Source organism: Phocoena sinus, chromosome 7 (genome assembly GCF_008692025.1).
Source record: "Phocoena sinus isolate mPhoSin1 chromosome 7, mPhoSin1.pri, whole genome shotgun sequence".
Lineage (NCBI taxonomy): Eukaryota > Metazoa > Chordata > Mammalia > Artiodactyla > Phocoenidae > Phocoena > Phocoena sinus.
Window position 1 is genome coordinate 7522732 of NC_045769.1, and position 14215 is coordinate 7536946.

The window sequence follows — 14215 nt, forward strand, 5'->3', positions numbered from 1 at the left end:
TCCTACAAGGTGCTCCATTGAAGTTTCCTTTGAAGAAAATTCACTGAAATCAGATCAAGTGAGCTTGTTAATACCAACACCCCAGGAATCAGCCTGGTGGAATTTGGACCTTGGTCCCCATGGGGTTTTAACCCTAGTTTCTGGCGGCTCCTGGGGAAGCCAACCTGTGTTTCTCTAGTCTGCTGGGGAAACTAGAAGCACAGGCTTAGGTCAAACCGGCCGGGGAGAGAGCTGAGTGCGGTGGCCTCCCACCTCTGCCCCTGGGTCCCCAAGGATCACCTGGTGCTCAGGCAGATAGCAGGCAGTCGACTGGGCCAGGCCAGGGCCACCAGGAGCACACCTGCCCCTCTCTGGTCAGGAAGGCCGGTCTGGGGGCCCCTCCCCTCGGAAAGGGCCAGGCCTCGCTCTGCCCCCAGGTTCCCTTGCTGCTGCCAGGGCACAGGATCGGGACAGGAGATGCTGGGGTGCTGGCCCCCCCTAAGGAAGGTGGACAGGGCCACCCAGAGCTCCAGCCTTGGAAGTGGGGGTGGGCGGCACAGGGCCCAAGCCCCCGTCCTGGGGCCACGGGGGGCGGCAGCCGGCAGAGAGGAAGTGCTGGGGTGGGGATGGACACAGCTACATGCGGCGCGGTGACGGGTGAGCCTGCTGTCTTGCATACTAATTCCATTTCTAATCAGCCAGAATGAGGCGCTGGCATCAATCTGCCACGCGGCCAGCTCTGTGAATCATCCTGGAACTGCCGGGAAGGCTCCCAAGGGTGGCAACCCCAGCTCAGCTGTGACGGGTGGAGCCCGGGCCAGGTCCCCCGTCCTGGGTCCAAGGGGCACCCCACTACCCTGGCCACCCCGGTGCCCCACACACCAGGCAGCACTCACACTTGATTTTATTCCATGACTCTGATTTACTGAAAAACCCTGGTTTTCCGGGCACGGGAGGGCAGTGGGTAACCTGGCAGAAGGGGCGCTGGCCTCCCAGGAGGACCAGGTCTAGCTCTGCGCTGCTGAGCACCGGCCAGCCCGCAGCCTTCCATCCAGCCCCACCCTCCCCCTCCAGTTTGAAAACCAAGCTGCAAAAATGAAATAGAATGAAAAAATAAAAACAAAACCCTGAGTTGTTAAAAACCAAATTAAGAATCCCCGTTGGTGCCCGAAGTTCCTATTCCTAATGGGAGTGGGGGAGGGGTGGGCCGGCTGGCGGCTTCAGTCCTGTTCCTCCGCGAGGTCCTGGCCGCCCTGCTCGTCCTGCCAGTCTAGGAGGCCCTCCGTGCCGGGTCGCTTCAGGATGGCGCTGTACTTGAGGGCCGTGGCCTCCGCCCGCAGCACCACCTCCACCAGGCTGAAGATGCCGACGACCTGAGGCAGAGCAGAGCCCAGCAGGGGACGCGGGTGCCGGTGAGGGGGCGGCCCGGGGGGCTGTCCACCCAGCCGGGCCCCGGCGCCCCTCGCTCTGCCTCCCTAGGCCTCCACTGGCTCATCTGTAAGCGGAGCTTGTTCAGGGCTGAGGCCATGGAGTCCCGGTGCGAAGCCACGCGCTGCTGTGGGCAATGCCTGCTGGGATCGCTCAGCGCCAGAGAGAAACCACTGGGGTCCGGGTCTGCTCTTTGAAGCATGTCGTAGGTAAAAAGCTGTTTCCTTGGGTCGGAGGTCTACAGCGTTCATCAGATTCTCAAAAGGACACCCGAAGTTAGGGGCCCTGCTTTAGGGAGGTGGGCAAAGGCCGCTGCCTCTCCCTAGGGTGGGTGATTCCGGGGAAGGAAGGTGCTGCCAGGAGGCTAGGCCCAAGGAGTGGTGACGGGGAGCCGCTGCCGGCCTTGCTGGGTAGACCTGGGAGCCGGGGGTAGGGGGAGCCCAGGAGGGGAGGCCCGGGGAGCGCGCCCAGGAGGCAGGAGGGGGCTCGCCAAGAGTGGGGTGGACGGGGACCCAGTGGCGCTCCGGAAAAGCTGCCCCACCCCCGGGTCTGACCTGCTGCGCCGGCCCCTGCTCCGTGTCCTCAGGCTCCCAGACAAGCGTGAGCTCCGGCTTCTTGCCCACCTTCTGGAAACGGTATGACTGCAGTGGCAGCGCCTGGGGGTGCACACACCTGCATCTCAGGACCCGGGCTCTGGGTGCCGCCTCTTAATCTCTGACCCTGCAAGGCCCCCAGTGCTTGGAAGCAGCCCCTCGCCTTGGCCCACCTCTGACTGGCCTCAAGGGAGCTCCCTGCCCTGCTGCCTGACAGTGGCTGCTTGACCTTTGACGGGGGATGGCCCGCACCCTCGCCTCTTGCCTCTGGCCAGCTTCTGGGCGGCCTTGAGAGGCCACCTTCACTGAGGGGCGGGGGCCGGGGGGCACCGGTGGCTCCACGTGTTATTCGGGGCAGGTGGTGGGTCTGTCCTGCCCCATCAGGGACCATCCCTGTAGGGTCGAGGTGGACCGGGCACCTGAGGCTGGAGGGCTGCCGCCCCTACCGGCCCTGGGTCTGTTAGCACAGACTGAGGGCTGCGTTGTGAGCAGCGGCGATCTAGACCTGAACTCCATGCTGTTCAGTGAGCTTCAGGACGAGAGCCCGACTGGATTCCTGCTGACTCCATTCTGTCTCTCCTGCTTTAATCCATTTCATTCATACCATGTTTATTCCACACTATGTGCCGCGTTCTGCACTCCCCAAGGTCCTCTGGGTGTTGGGAAATTCAAAGCCAAGGTCAGGGGCCAGGTGGTGACTCACTAACCACAAGGTCAGCTGGAACAGGTCCCTCAGGTGGCATTAGACTGGCACCAAGTACCCTTGGAAAGAACCTCGAATGAAGCACCCCCCAGGGCAGGACCGGGGCAAGGGCTAGCCTCTTCCTGTTTTTCAGGGGACACAGCTTCCAGAGTGGCCACGGACCATTCTCTCTGGTCTTTCCTTCCCCTATGTTCCTTTAAAAAATCTCCCAAAGCCTGCCTATCCTGCTTCCTATACTGGTTATGGATGGACCTGATCTCTGGTGGCTCAAGTCCTTGGGAAAGAGGCCCAAGCCTGACCCTCGGCCTGGATCCCTGATCCCAGGCAGGCACGGCTGGCTGTCTCGGCAGGACCCATCGGGTGAACTTGGTGCCAGTACAGCCCACAGCTGAGCGAGGGGCGCAGTGTCACTGCTCGTGTGTCTACCAAGGGCTGCTTCCCCAGATGCTGGGGAAACAGGGAGGAGACCCAGCAGTGGGAACAGGGACAGGCAGGGGGGAAGGGAATGTGCTAAGTGGACGCGGCTCGGTGCTCCCTCTGCCTGCCCAGAACACCCCTAGCCTTGGCCCCGGCAGCCCCCGGTACTCACATTACAGTAGATGCGCTTCTGTACCCCGTAGCGCAGCACCAGCACGTCGAAGGCTTGGCTTAGGACGCCCATCACCATGGCTTCCGACTCCAGCGGGCCGCTCTCCTGCAGGGCGGGGCTCCAGCCAAGGCTCGGCCAGGGGATGCAGTTTCCCCCCAGGGCCCACCCCAGCTGCCAAAGGCCCCGGACTCCTGGAGCCCTCCCTGCGAGCAGGCGCCCTGGCGGGAAGGTGGGGTGGAGGGAAGGGGAGGGACGACAGGCTGGTGGCCTCACCTTGACCAGGATGGCGAAGAAGAGGCTGGTGCTGAGCTCCTGCACACGCTTGGATGCCATGCGGCGGTCGTTGCAGTGGTCAGCCTGCTTCTGCAGGGCATCGGGCTCCACATCTGGAAGCTCCCCGTAGCCTGGGCAGAGAGTGGTCGGGGGCCCACTGGCGGGTGCTGTGTGTGTGCCGTCCTTGGCGGGGTTCTGGGCAGCATGGTGCCCCTGGCCCGGGTCAGATGGGGCCTGGGAGCCCTGCGCAGAGCTGAGGCCTCCCTGATGCCCAGCTTGGGAGGGCCGAGAAAGGGGGGCTTGCCACGGTGAGGGCCCTCGAGCCCCTAGCACACGCTCACAGGGGAGGTTCTGGCACAGGCTCCCCTACTGCTTGGGCTGCCCACCCCTTGAGGCCTCCACAGTCATGGCAGTGTGGCCTCTGGCCGCCGGGCACCCACTCTGGGTGGGGGGAGTAGCCCTTAGCTGGGCACAGGCTGGCACCGCCCCCTGTGCTGCACCCCTTACCCAGCGTGGCGGCCAGGAGGCGATGCACCAAGACGTCAGCGAAGCGGCGGATGGGCGAGGTGAAGTGCGTGTAGAGCGGCACATTGAGGGCGTAGTGGCGGAACTGCGCCTGGTCCTGCAGCACCCCCGAGCAGAAGTACAAGGCCATCTGGGGAGGTGGGGCGCACCTCAGAGCCTGGCCAGGCTGGGTGCGAGACTCAGAGCCTCGCGAGGGGCGGTCTTGGGGGCGTGGACCCACCTGCCAAGCTGCGGGCAGCTGAGCAAAGCCGGGCAGGCCCGAGGACGTCAGGGGCTGTTCTGTGTGAGGGGACCCCTGGGGCTGCCATGAGACTGGGCGGAGCCGTGGGTGCCCTTGCCCCTCTCCTGCTGAAGGCAAGGGCAGGTCTTGCCCAGAGCCCCTCTGCCAATGACCGGAAGTGGAGTGGGCCGGGGGGGAGAGGCTGTGTGTTTCTTGCTGGGAACCCTTAAGATGCTGAAGGGACTCCTCCCTCAGAGCCCTGGGGGGACCTGCCACCAAAGCCCTCGGGGAGGGGAGACCCTGTGCTGAAGTCAGAGGACAGCGGGGAGGGGCTGGAACTCATCCTCCTCCACAGCCGGTCACTGCTGAGTCTTAAGGGCTGTTACTGCCAGGAACCGGGAGGAGGGATCGTTTCTGGCTGGCCCCCTCCCCAGGACAGGGCTGGGGGAGCTACACTGAAATGGGGAGCAGGAGAGAAAGCCCGTGGGCCTGCCGGACCGGGGGCTGCAGGACTTCGCCAGGACACAAAGCCTAACACCACCATGTGGCCAGAGCGGGAGGTAGGAGAGAAGGTCCAGGATGCCCTCCACCCAGAGCAAAACGGGCGCCTGGCTCTTCCTCTCTGGCCCTGGTCCAGTCTTTGGTCTTAGCCGACCTTCTGCCCTCTAGTCCTCATCCCTGCCCTGCTGAAGGCCACGCCTGCACCCCAGCACCTCTGTGCCCCCAATACTCCACCTCTCACCAGCCAAGGGAGGCAGTGGTTGGCCAGTCTCCCAGTCTCAGCCCTTCTTGCCCCTGACAACCTGTCCTGAGACCGAGACCCAGAGCTCTGAGTTCAAAAGGCCCTCCTGCAGGGCAGGAGTTAGGACTGTGGCCCAAGGAGAGACGCTGAGCTTCTCTAGGGGCCCAGCAAACAGCCTGGCCCGCGGGGTGCAGCTGTGCTGAGAGCCTTGGCCACGGGCCCTGAAGCCGCTTGCCCTGCGCTCCCCGACTTCTCAGGGCTGGGGATCCAGGACCCGCGGCTGCCTGGGAGCAAGTGACCGGGTTCCTCTGCCAGGGCCAGAGTCACACCCTCGTGTGTTCGCACAAATGGACAGCCGGCTCCGGTTACTCTGTGCATGACGGCCTTGGAATCCAGGACGCAGCTGGCGGTGCCCTGCTCGGCTACCCAACTCTGCTTCCCTTCCAGCTCCCGCTGGGCCCTGGGTTACATCTCGGGTAAGTCACTGGGGGAGGGAGCAGCCTCCACTGTGAGCCATGTTTGGACCTTGTTCTCAGAAGTGGCCCAGTTCCCCAGATGAGCTGGGCTGAGGAGGGCAGGGGGCCCCGGCTCCCTTCCTGGGTGGCGAAGGCACCTCTGGGCAGCGTGGGATGGGTGAGGGCCCAGAACTGGGACACAGACAGGGAACCAGGCACCACAGTCACTCTGGTCACTCCCTCACATCAGATCCCCAGGCAAAGGCTGGCCTCTGAGGTTGCTGGCAGGCAAGGCCAGGAGAAGTCGGGTCTTTTTCAGGCTCTGGGTGACTCAGGAGAGGGCTCCTTTCCTTGGACCTCCAGGGCTGGGTTGGCCTTAGAGGTGGATGGCTTCCAGAGGCTGAGGGCAGGGAACGGCAGCTTCATCGGGCCTGTATGTGGTGTCAAGCCCAGTGGCCAGAGACACACGCCACCCTCTCCATGGGGGGTGCTTTACAGTGCTCGGTGCGGGACAGACATCGGTGACTGGGGGCAGGGTAACGGCTGCCAGACCCCGACGGACCTGACGGTCCCATTCCTGGCAGAGCTGTGAGGTCTCAGAAAACAAGTCGGTTGCAACCAGCTGAGACGATCTGGTTCTTGGGAAACAGACTGAATCTGCCCAGTGACCGAGCCCCTAAACGACGGTCTATCACTGCTCCCAGGCCGGGCTGCGGCCCACCGCTGGACCCATTAGCACCCACAGCTCCCGCTGACCTGACAGTCCACGGGGGCGGCTCCTTCCCAAGATGCTCAGCCCCACAGGGGCTGGAGCACGGCCTTGGAGAGCTGCGACTGGCTGCCAGGAGCAAGCCCACCGTCTTGCCTCCCAGGTGGCCGGCCTGTCCTCTAGCTGCAGACACAGCCTCACGGCCTCACTTCCCCCTCTCCCGACCGGTTGCGACAGGGAGATTTCTCTGCCCGGGGCCCACACGCCACAGTGGGGGCTAAGGACCGGCCCCTGTGCAGGCTACTGCGGGAGGCCAACGTTCTCTCTCCCCTCCAGGGTTCCCATCTGACCATGAGTTGCTGACTAGGCCCCATTCCCCTGCCCGAGCTGGTCTGGTGTGTGGGGTCCGGGCCCTGGAGTCTTGGGACGTGCCCTGGCGTGGCTCCCCGCCTGCTGCCAGGAAGCAGAGCCCCAGAGGCCATGCAGGGGGGCAGCAGGGCAGCGGGGCTTGAAATGTCTCCTCTAACTGAGCCCACAGGCAAGTCTGGGCAGGAGGCAGCAGGCCAAGCTCAGGAGCCCAGGGACTTCCTGTGCTGGGTGTTGCCGGGGGGCACCCTCCCCAAACCTCCCCTAAGGTTCTCCGAGCCCGTGGAGGCATGGGTGCTCCAAGGTGAAGGCGGAGGATGGAGGACTGGCCCTTCCTTACCTGCATGGGCCGGGAGCACATGTTGGTGAGCACCTCCTTCCGGGCCAGTGAGTACTTGTCATCTCCAAATGTCTCCATCAGACTTTTCTGGAAGGAACCCATGTGATATGCAGTCAGGCTTGGGGAGAGGCTCTGGGGCCCCATCACCCACTGATCATCTGGCCCTGGGGAGGAAAGGTCAGCCGAGGGGTCCAGCCCTGTTCAGATGGCCATGGATGACTGTGTCCCACACTGGGTCTGCCTCGAGGGTCCTGGCTTGAGGTCAGTCCTTCCATGTCCAGCTGGCTGGCCTGGGCGGGCTGGTTTAGCCCAGGCCTGGGGCACAGATGGGGACAGTCTCCCTCCTGTGCGGTGCGAACCGAGGCCATGGATTCCTGAGCCCCATGCCGCTCAGTTCCAGGTGGGGAGCATCTGATACCCCTTCCCGTGAAAAACAGCCTCTGCCTTCCAATAATCCCAGCCCCTACGGAAGCCTCTGGGTCCGAGTCCGGCCCATCCCTAGCCACAGGACCCCTGCCCACAGCGGAGCCCTGAGGGGACTCCCTCCCAGGCCCTGTGAGCTGCAGGCTTTGTCCCCAGGCCCTCCCCTCTCCCTTGGGGTGGGGGTGGGGTCTGGCTAAAGGGTAACGGACCCTGGTGGGATGCAGAGGCTGCTGAGCCCAGCTCCCAGGCCTTCTTCCTCCTTCCCTAAGCAGGGCCTCCCCGGCCCCTGTGCTCCCAGCACTCACATTGAGGGCCCCTGCAGAGCTGAAGTCCATGGGCAGCCCCATCTGGTCACAGAATTCCACCAGGTCGTTGAGCATCTTGGTCTGGGGTGGGGGGTGCCGTCGTAGCAGGGCCCGCTCGGGGAAGGTGCAGTGGATCTTGCGGGCCACAGCCATGTTGGCCAAGAGCATGAACTCTTCCACGAGCCTGCAGTGGGGAGGGACCGCGGGGGTCGTTCTTTCCTGCTTCTCTGCTAAGCTGGCTCTCTTGCACCCTTGTGTCAGCTTCAAGCTGCCCCCCCACCCCCGGCATCCCATCTACTTTGCTCCTGCAAGTTGCTTCCCCCTCATTCCTCGGCTCACGCCCCTCACGGCCCTAACCAGTCTGTACTCTTCGCTGCTGATGTGTTAGCTCGTGCGCTGGGTCTCCTACTAGATGGGGATCCTGGACAGCAGGGATGGTGCCTGTCTTATTCCCCCCTGTAGCCCTGGTGCTTGGGACCTCACCTGACCCAGAGAAGGTGCTCAGTAAAGATCTCTGCTGAATGACTAAGCTTCCCAGAACACTGGGGGGCACGTCCAGCTGTAAGAAAACACTATGCCCGGGCAGGCCATGAGGAGTCAGAGGACTCTGCACGGGGGTGTGTAGAGGCAGGCGTGCAGACCCAGAGCCCCCCGTTCCCAGGAGTACGTGGCTTCTCTTCCCCCCTGGAAAGGTGAGTGTCTCTGAGGATGAATAGGAGAGCCACAGAGGGCAAGAGGAAAGCCGTGCGTTTTGAGACAAGACAAAGGCGTTGCCGAGGTGTTCAAACCACAGAGCCATCCTTCTAGGAGTCAACGCTCCAGGCCTGCACTGCCCGAGTGTGATTAGGGTCCACGAGTGCGAATGGATGTGGCTCCAAAGCAGGCCGAGTCACAGGGAGCAGCAGGGACTGACGGGGGAGGGCAGAAGTGTGCCAAAGCGCAGGAGTCAGGCAGAGGGGGACGCCGCGTCACCGCGCTGAGCTCAGCGCCACCCTCAGCCCCGCCATCTGGGGCAGGAAGCCCACGTGCTGCTGTCCTGCCCAGGGCGCCCGCAGAGGACAAGTGGAGCAGGCACGTGTGTGAGAGCTGAAGCCTCCAGGAAGGGGCGTGGGTGTGGGCTGGTGCCCTACGTGGGGAAAGCCTCCTCCCTTGGGGAGACTCTTGGGGCCTTGCCCAGCTTAGGGGAGCCTCTTCCCAGCCTTGAACCTGAAGCTCTAGGTGGTAGGTCAAGCCCATGCTTCTCCCACAGAGGCAGGAGAGGTCAGGGAGGAAGCTCTGACAGGCCTGGCAGCAGCTGGGGGCCCGAAATGAACGTCCCCTTCTGGAGGTGTGGGCAGTGCTTGGGGTTAGCCTCGTCCCCTCCCCAAGCTCTTGGGAAGAAACAGCCAGTGGGGGGACAAGAGCGTGAGTGGGCAGAGCCCCGCCTTCCCCAGGCTAGGCCTCTACGCTGAGGGGTGGCTCTGGTCTGCCGGGCTGTCGCCCAGAGCACGTCTGTCTCCCTGCAAAGCCCACCTTGTGAAGAAGAAGGGCTGTGGAATGCCCCAAGGCAGGCACCACCAGGACCTGGCCTGGACCTCAGGAGGAGGCCCACCCATGGCCTGCACTCCTAGCTCCTCCTGTGTGGGCACCGTGGTGGGCCGACCCCCAGCCTACCACCCACCATGGGGAAGGGCTTGGGTGAAGGACTGCAAGGGTCAGGTCTCAGTGGCCCTTCTGCCATGCAGGAGGCCTGTGTGTAGAATGAGTTTCTTCATTCCCCGTAGGTTGCAGCAACAGTCTTTTAGGCGGCCATCCTGCCTCCCACCCCAAAACCTGTCCTTGAGCATACCACTTCCTGCTAAAACCCCTCGAGCTCATGCGCTGGAACCCGACCACCAAACCTCCTGAGCGAGGCCTACATCCTAGCCCCAGCATGTTCTTGCTGTAGGACCCTGCACAAGTCACCGACGTTTTCTGTTCTATTTTCTTGAACGTGGAACAGGGATAATAATAGCACGTGCTTCGCAGAGTGGCTGTGCAAACCAACAGGAGTAAAACATGTTTCAAGGGCAGACCCTGTGCCTGGCGTGACGTCAGCCTCAAGACACGGGAGGTGCTGGGAATTCCCTGGCGGTCCAGTGGTTAGGACTCCGCACTTTCACTGCCGATGGCTTCGGTTCAATCCCTGGTCCTTGGGGAGCTAAGATCCTGCAAGCCGCGTGGTGCCCTGTGATTTCCATCCCTGCCATTTGTCACCCTCCTTTGACCTTTCCATGTCTTCCCTGAAGGGCATCTCCATCCCTCCTGGGCACTTACTGCCTGATTAGTTACCTGGCAACAAGGGTCAGCCTGTCTAGGGCCACCTGTGTCACAGTCTAGCACCATCTGACTCTTCACATTTGTTTTTCATATTTAGATCTTGTCAACTCGAGAGGAGTCTCAAGTCCTGCTAGAGGGATGTCTGACTTGATGTCTGCCTGCTGTTGGTCAGACCCTGCAGAACATCATCACGTAAACGCTTCAGATGCACAACTCAGCCATTCATTTGTTGCCTACTCAGCACACGTGACTGTGCCGGGTGGTTCCAGACTTGTCTCCCCATGCAGTCCCAGTATCGCTGTGGGCCGGGGGCACACAGGCTGCTCCTTGGAGCCCTGCGGTCTAGTTCAGCTTCAGGCTTGGGCGAGGAGGGAGCACCCCCGTAACCTTGGGGCTGACCCTGGGCTGCGTTTTGCAAGCGTGGCCAGCAGGGGACAGCATGGCCCCATAGGAGGGTTATGTGAGCTCAGGCTAGGGCAGGGCAAGCAGCAGCGCAGGGCTGGAGGGGCGGGGGCTCCAGCCTGTGCCCCGCCCTCTCTAACCTCACCCCCACCCCTTGGGTCAAAGGAACTGAATGTTCAGGGAGCCTCCTAATGAGCTGTGTTCTAGATCCTATTTCCTGCGGGGGCTCTCCCGCCTCAGACCTCATATAAGGCGGAGAACACAGGGAAGGGACAGCAGGGTGGAACTGATACCCGAAGCCCCAGGCAGTGATAACAGTCCTCAGTCAAGCTGCTTCTCCAGCGACCCCCAGTACGGTCCCACGAGTCACCTGAGGCTGCTGAGAGAAAAACAAGTGTGCTCCTGTTACCTTGAAAGTCTTGCGAAGCTTTGGTCGCAGGGGCTGATCTTGGACAGGCCCCTTCGTACCTCTGGGGGCTCCACATCCGTGAGTGTCTCAGCCTGCCCCTCAGGACAGGGGGCCGGAGCTAAGAGGGCAGCCTCCCTCCAAGACAGTTCAGAGATACAGCCCATGCCTCCCAGAAAAATGTCAGTGTCACCTAACAGGGAGGTGGCACAGCAGTAAGCCCGATCCCTCGGTGCTGCCACACAGCTCATTAGTGTCCTAGGATAGCAGCAGGGACTGTCTCCCCACAACCTGTCCGCAAAGTCCTTCTCACACCCCCAGGTGGGGGGCAGGGCGGGGAGGAAGTGCAAGCCTGTGGGCGGGAGAAAGCAGAGCAGCGCCTGGAGCCCGAGCCCATCCAGCCCTGGGGTGCCTGGGAGGGTGCAGCAACGATGGCCCAGGTCCCCCCACTCAGCGTGGCAACAGGAAGGCCAAGGGAAAGGCAAGCGATCAGCAGCCAGATTGCAATGAGTTCAGGATTCACCGTCAGAAACGGGGCCGGGCATCCGGAAGGGGAGCCGGGCTGGCCAGTACTGGGGCGGGGGTAGGTGGGTGTCGCTGCTCTCATCTGGGCCTGCACAGGGGCCCGCTCCTACGGGGCTCCACAGGTCCTCCTCACGGGTCAGTTCCCGGACGGGCCAGCAGGGGGCGCCCAGCATCTTCCTGCCGCAGGACCTGGGACGTGGCAGGCGCAGCTTAGAACCCAGCAACTTCTGGGCAGGAAGGAGCCTTACTTTATAAACTGCAGCCCTGCGGCCCAAGGTCCAGGGGTCTCTGGGCTCCCATTCAGTGTGTTTTTCCTTGGCCAGAGCCAGCTCTGGGGCTGAAGGCTTTGCTCAGTCAGGGAGAGTGAACAGCGCTCTGAGGGAAGGCAGGCTGATTAGAAGAGGTGCTCCCACAGCTGACCGGTCAGCAAGCACCCCTTCACCCTGATCTCCTCCTGCCTCTGAGGGGCAGAGCTGCATGCCCAGGCCCTCAGAGATGCTCCAAGCTGTCCTGGGTGGTTAGGATGTCCTCTGAGAGCAAACTGCACATACTGACTGGGGTATGAAACCCAAGCTGGGATGGAGCCCTGCACACTGCCCTGGCCTCAGACTTGCTCCCTGGTCTGGGTACCTGCCCTGATCATAACCCAGCCCCCGCCCCAGCGCGGCACAGACATGAGCTCACTCCCCTCTGCAGGGGAGGGGGGCGGGCGCTGGATCTCAGCGACTGCCTGACAACTGCTCTAAATAGGGCTCAGGAATGGCCACCAGCCAGGATCACCTTCCAGAACCGCAAGCCAAATCCTCAGAGCTGGGGCCTTGGTCTCAGGCCTGGCATCTGCTGAGCATCTGGGGCTCAGTGCCACCAGGGGCCCCATGACCCTGGAGGGCTGGGCCGGCTCTGCTGTGACAGACAGATGAAGGTCTAGCCAGGGGGCCGTGCCAGGATGCAAGCTCGGCAGCACTAACTCCACAGCACCCCGCCTACCTGTGCTCTGGGCCTCCAGGTGCTGGAGGGAAGGCTTCTCATTCCAGGGAGGAGGTGAGCAAGCCTAGAGGCCTCAGAGTCCCTCACCTGCTACGGCAGATGGCAGGTAAAGACCACAGGCGAGCTACACACAAGTACACACGCTCCTCACGCGGCAGAGATGCCTTATCTAGAATGGTATATGCCAGACTGTGTTAACGTTACTTACTTAACAAAAAAGTATAGATATGTATGAAATGCTAGGGCCTTAATTCATGTGATTTTTTATTATAGGACATCCCTTTGCCTTTAAGATGCTAACATGCATCAGGATTTGGTGAGAAGGAGCTACTGGGATGCGGCACTTACTGCTCACTGATGGTTGAAGCTGTTTGCGTCACATCTTAAAGGATGATGTTTGGGAAAGGCCGCTCTACCTGACAGCGGTGAGGCAGCGGCTAAAAGAGAAATGGGCTAACATGTCTGCCTCTTCGGAGGAAGGCTGCCCACCCCTGTCCATGAAGAAACTGGCTGTGTCTGTGGCCACAGGAGGCCCTCTGGTTGGGCAGCTGGGCGTGTCCTGTGGTGAGGCGCACGCTCCTCACCTGTCCTGACCCCCTCCTTCCCTGATGCAAGTGCACAGCCCGGGCAGCGGGAGAGGAGGAGGCTAGTGGTTACCAGCTCAGCAGCTCGCCTCGAGGCCCAGCTCTACCACCCGTTAGCTGTGTGATTTCAGGTAAATTTCTGAACCTCTCTGAATCTCAATTTATTTACCTGACAAAAAATGGGCCTACGATAGACAAGTGCCTGGTCTTAAATAAATATTACATTATTATTACGTATACTGCGTAAGTGACTGGGCTGGGTGCCCCGACCCTAGGGTTTGGGCTGAATACAGCAAGGTCCTAGACGCTTCCCGCCATAATGCCACCACCTCGGTCCAGGCCTCCATCTCTTAGCAACTGGCGTCCCTATTTCTAGCCACTCCCTGCTGTTTCAGTCTTCACACCCAGAGAGATGCTTTCTCTCTCAAAGGCAAATCTGGATGGTCACGCCCCTCTCCTGCCTGAAGCCCTTCAGGGGCGACCACTGTCCTCAGGACAGTTCCACCTCCTGGTAAAATGAGGTTTTCCAGGCCACCTCTTGTCATGTGCTCGGGTCACCTCTCTCTTCTCGCTGCCCCCCTAACCCTCACACTCCAGTCATATTGAATTCTTTTAAAAAATATATTTATTTATTATTTATTTGGCTGCATCGGGCCTTAGCTGCAGCCCACAGGATCTTTTTCATTGCAGCCTGCGGGCTTCTCTCTAGTTGTGGCGTGTGGGCTCCTGAGCGCGCAGGTTTAGTTGCCCCACAGCATATGGGATCTTAGTTCCCCGACCAGGAATCAAACCTTCGTCCCCTGCATTGGAAGGCGGATTCTTAACCACTGGACCACCAGGGAAGTCCCCATATTGAATTCTTGGGGCTCTTTCTTGCTTCTGTCCATTTGCATTGCTGTTCCCTTAGCCTGGAATCCTACACCATTCTCCCCCCATCTCTTTTTCTCAGATGTCCCTTCCTCTGGGGAGGCAGCATGAGGGGCCCACCTGGCTCCTATGTGCCTCCTGGGCGTCCCGTTCCTATCCCATCACAGCACTTAGCCCACACTGCTGTGCCCTTTGACTGTAGGCTGTATCTCCCCTCCCCACCCAGTGCCGCCTACCCTGGGCCCAGTGCGAGGCCTGGCACAGTGTAGACGCTCAATAAATCTGTGCACGATGAAGGACTCCCAGGATGGTGCACACTCAGAAGTTGAAAGGGCTGGGTCCCTGCCCCAAAGCCCCTTTTCTGCGCGGGCACACAGCCCTCACGCATATACTTCTGACCCCTAACACTTGCTGCTAGAGGTTGTTGAAAACATAAAGCTCTGCCTAAGAAGCTGACATCACTCCCAAGCACTGAGAAAGAAGCTACAGCCTTCCC

The 14215-nt window shown here is 61.4% G+C and overlaps 1 protein-coding gene across 5 annotated transcripts in view; it reads right to left on the minus strand.

Annotated features, from left to right (window-relative positions):
• Positions 1-871: 871 nt before the first annotated feature.
• DIS3L2 (DIS3 like 3'-5' exoribonuclease 2) overlaps positions 872-14215 on the minus strand; it is a 376911-nt gene continuing 363567 nt past the window's right edge. For 2 of the 5 annotated variants that reach the window (XM_032637766.1, XM_032637767.1), the window contains exons 15-21: positions 7651-7834; positions 6923-7009; positions 4073-4220; positions 3566-3840; positions 3293-3397; positions 1962-2063; positions 878-1352 (exon numbers count right to left, since the gene is read on the minus strand). In XM_032637766.1, coding sequence (XP_032493657.1) covers positions 1200-1352; positions 1962-2063; positions 3293-3397; positions 3566-3840; positions 4073-4220; positions 6923-7009; positions 7651-7834 — 1054 coding nt within the window. In that variant the 3' untranslated portion in view covers positions 878-1199. Of the gene's footprint in view, positions 1353-1961; positions 2064-3292; positions 3398-3565; positions 3841-4072; positions 4221-6922; positions 7010-7650; positions 7835-12220; positions 12706-14215 lie in introns of those variants that run through there. The other 3 variants (XM_032637768.1, XR_004350756.1, XM_032637769.1) reach the window with 3 other exon arrangements.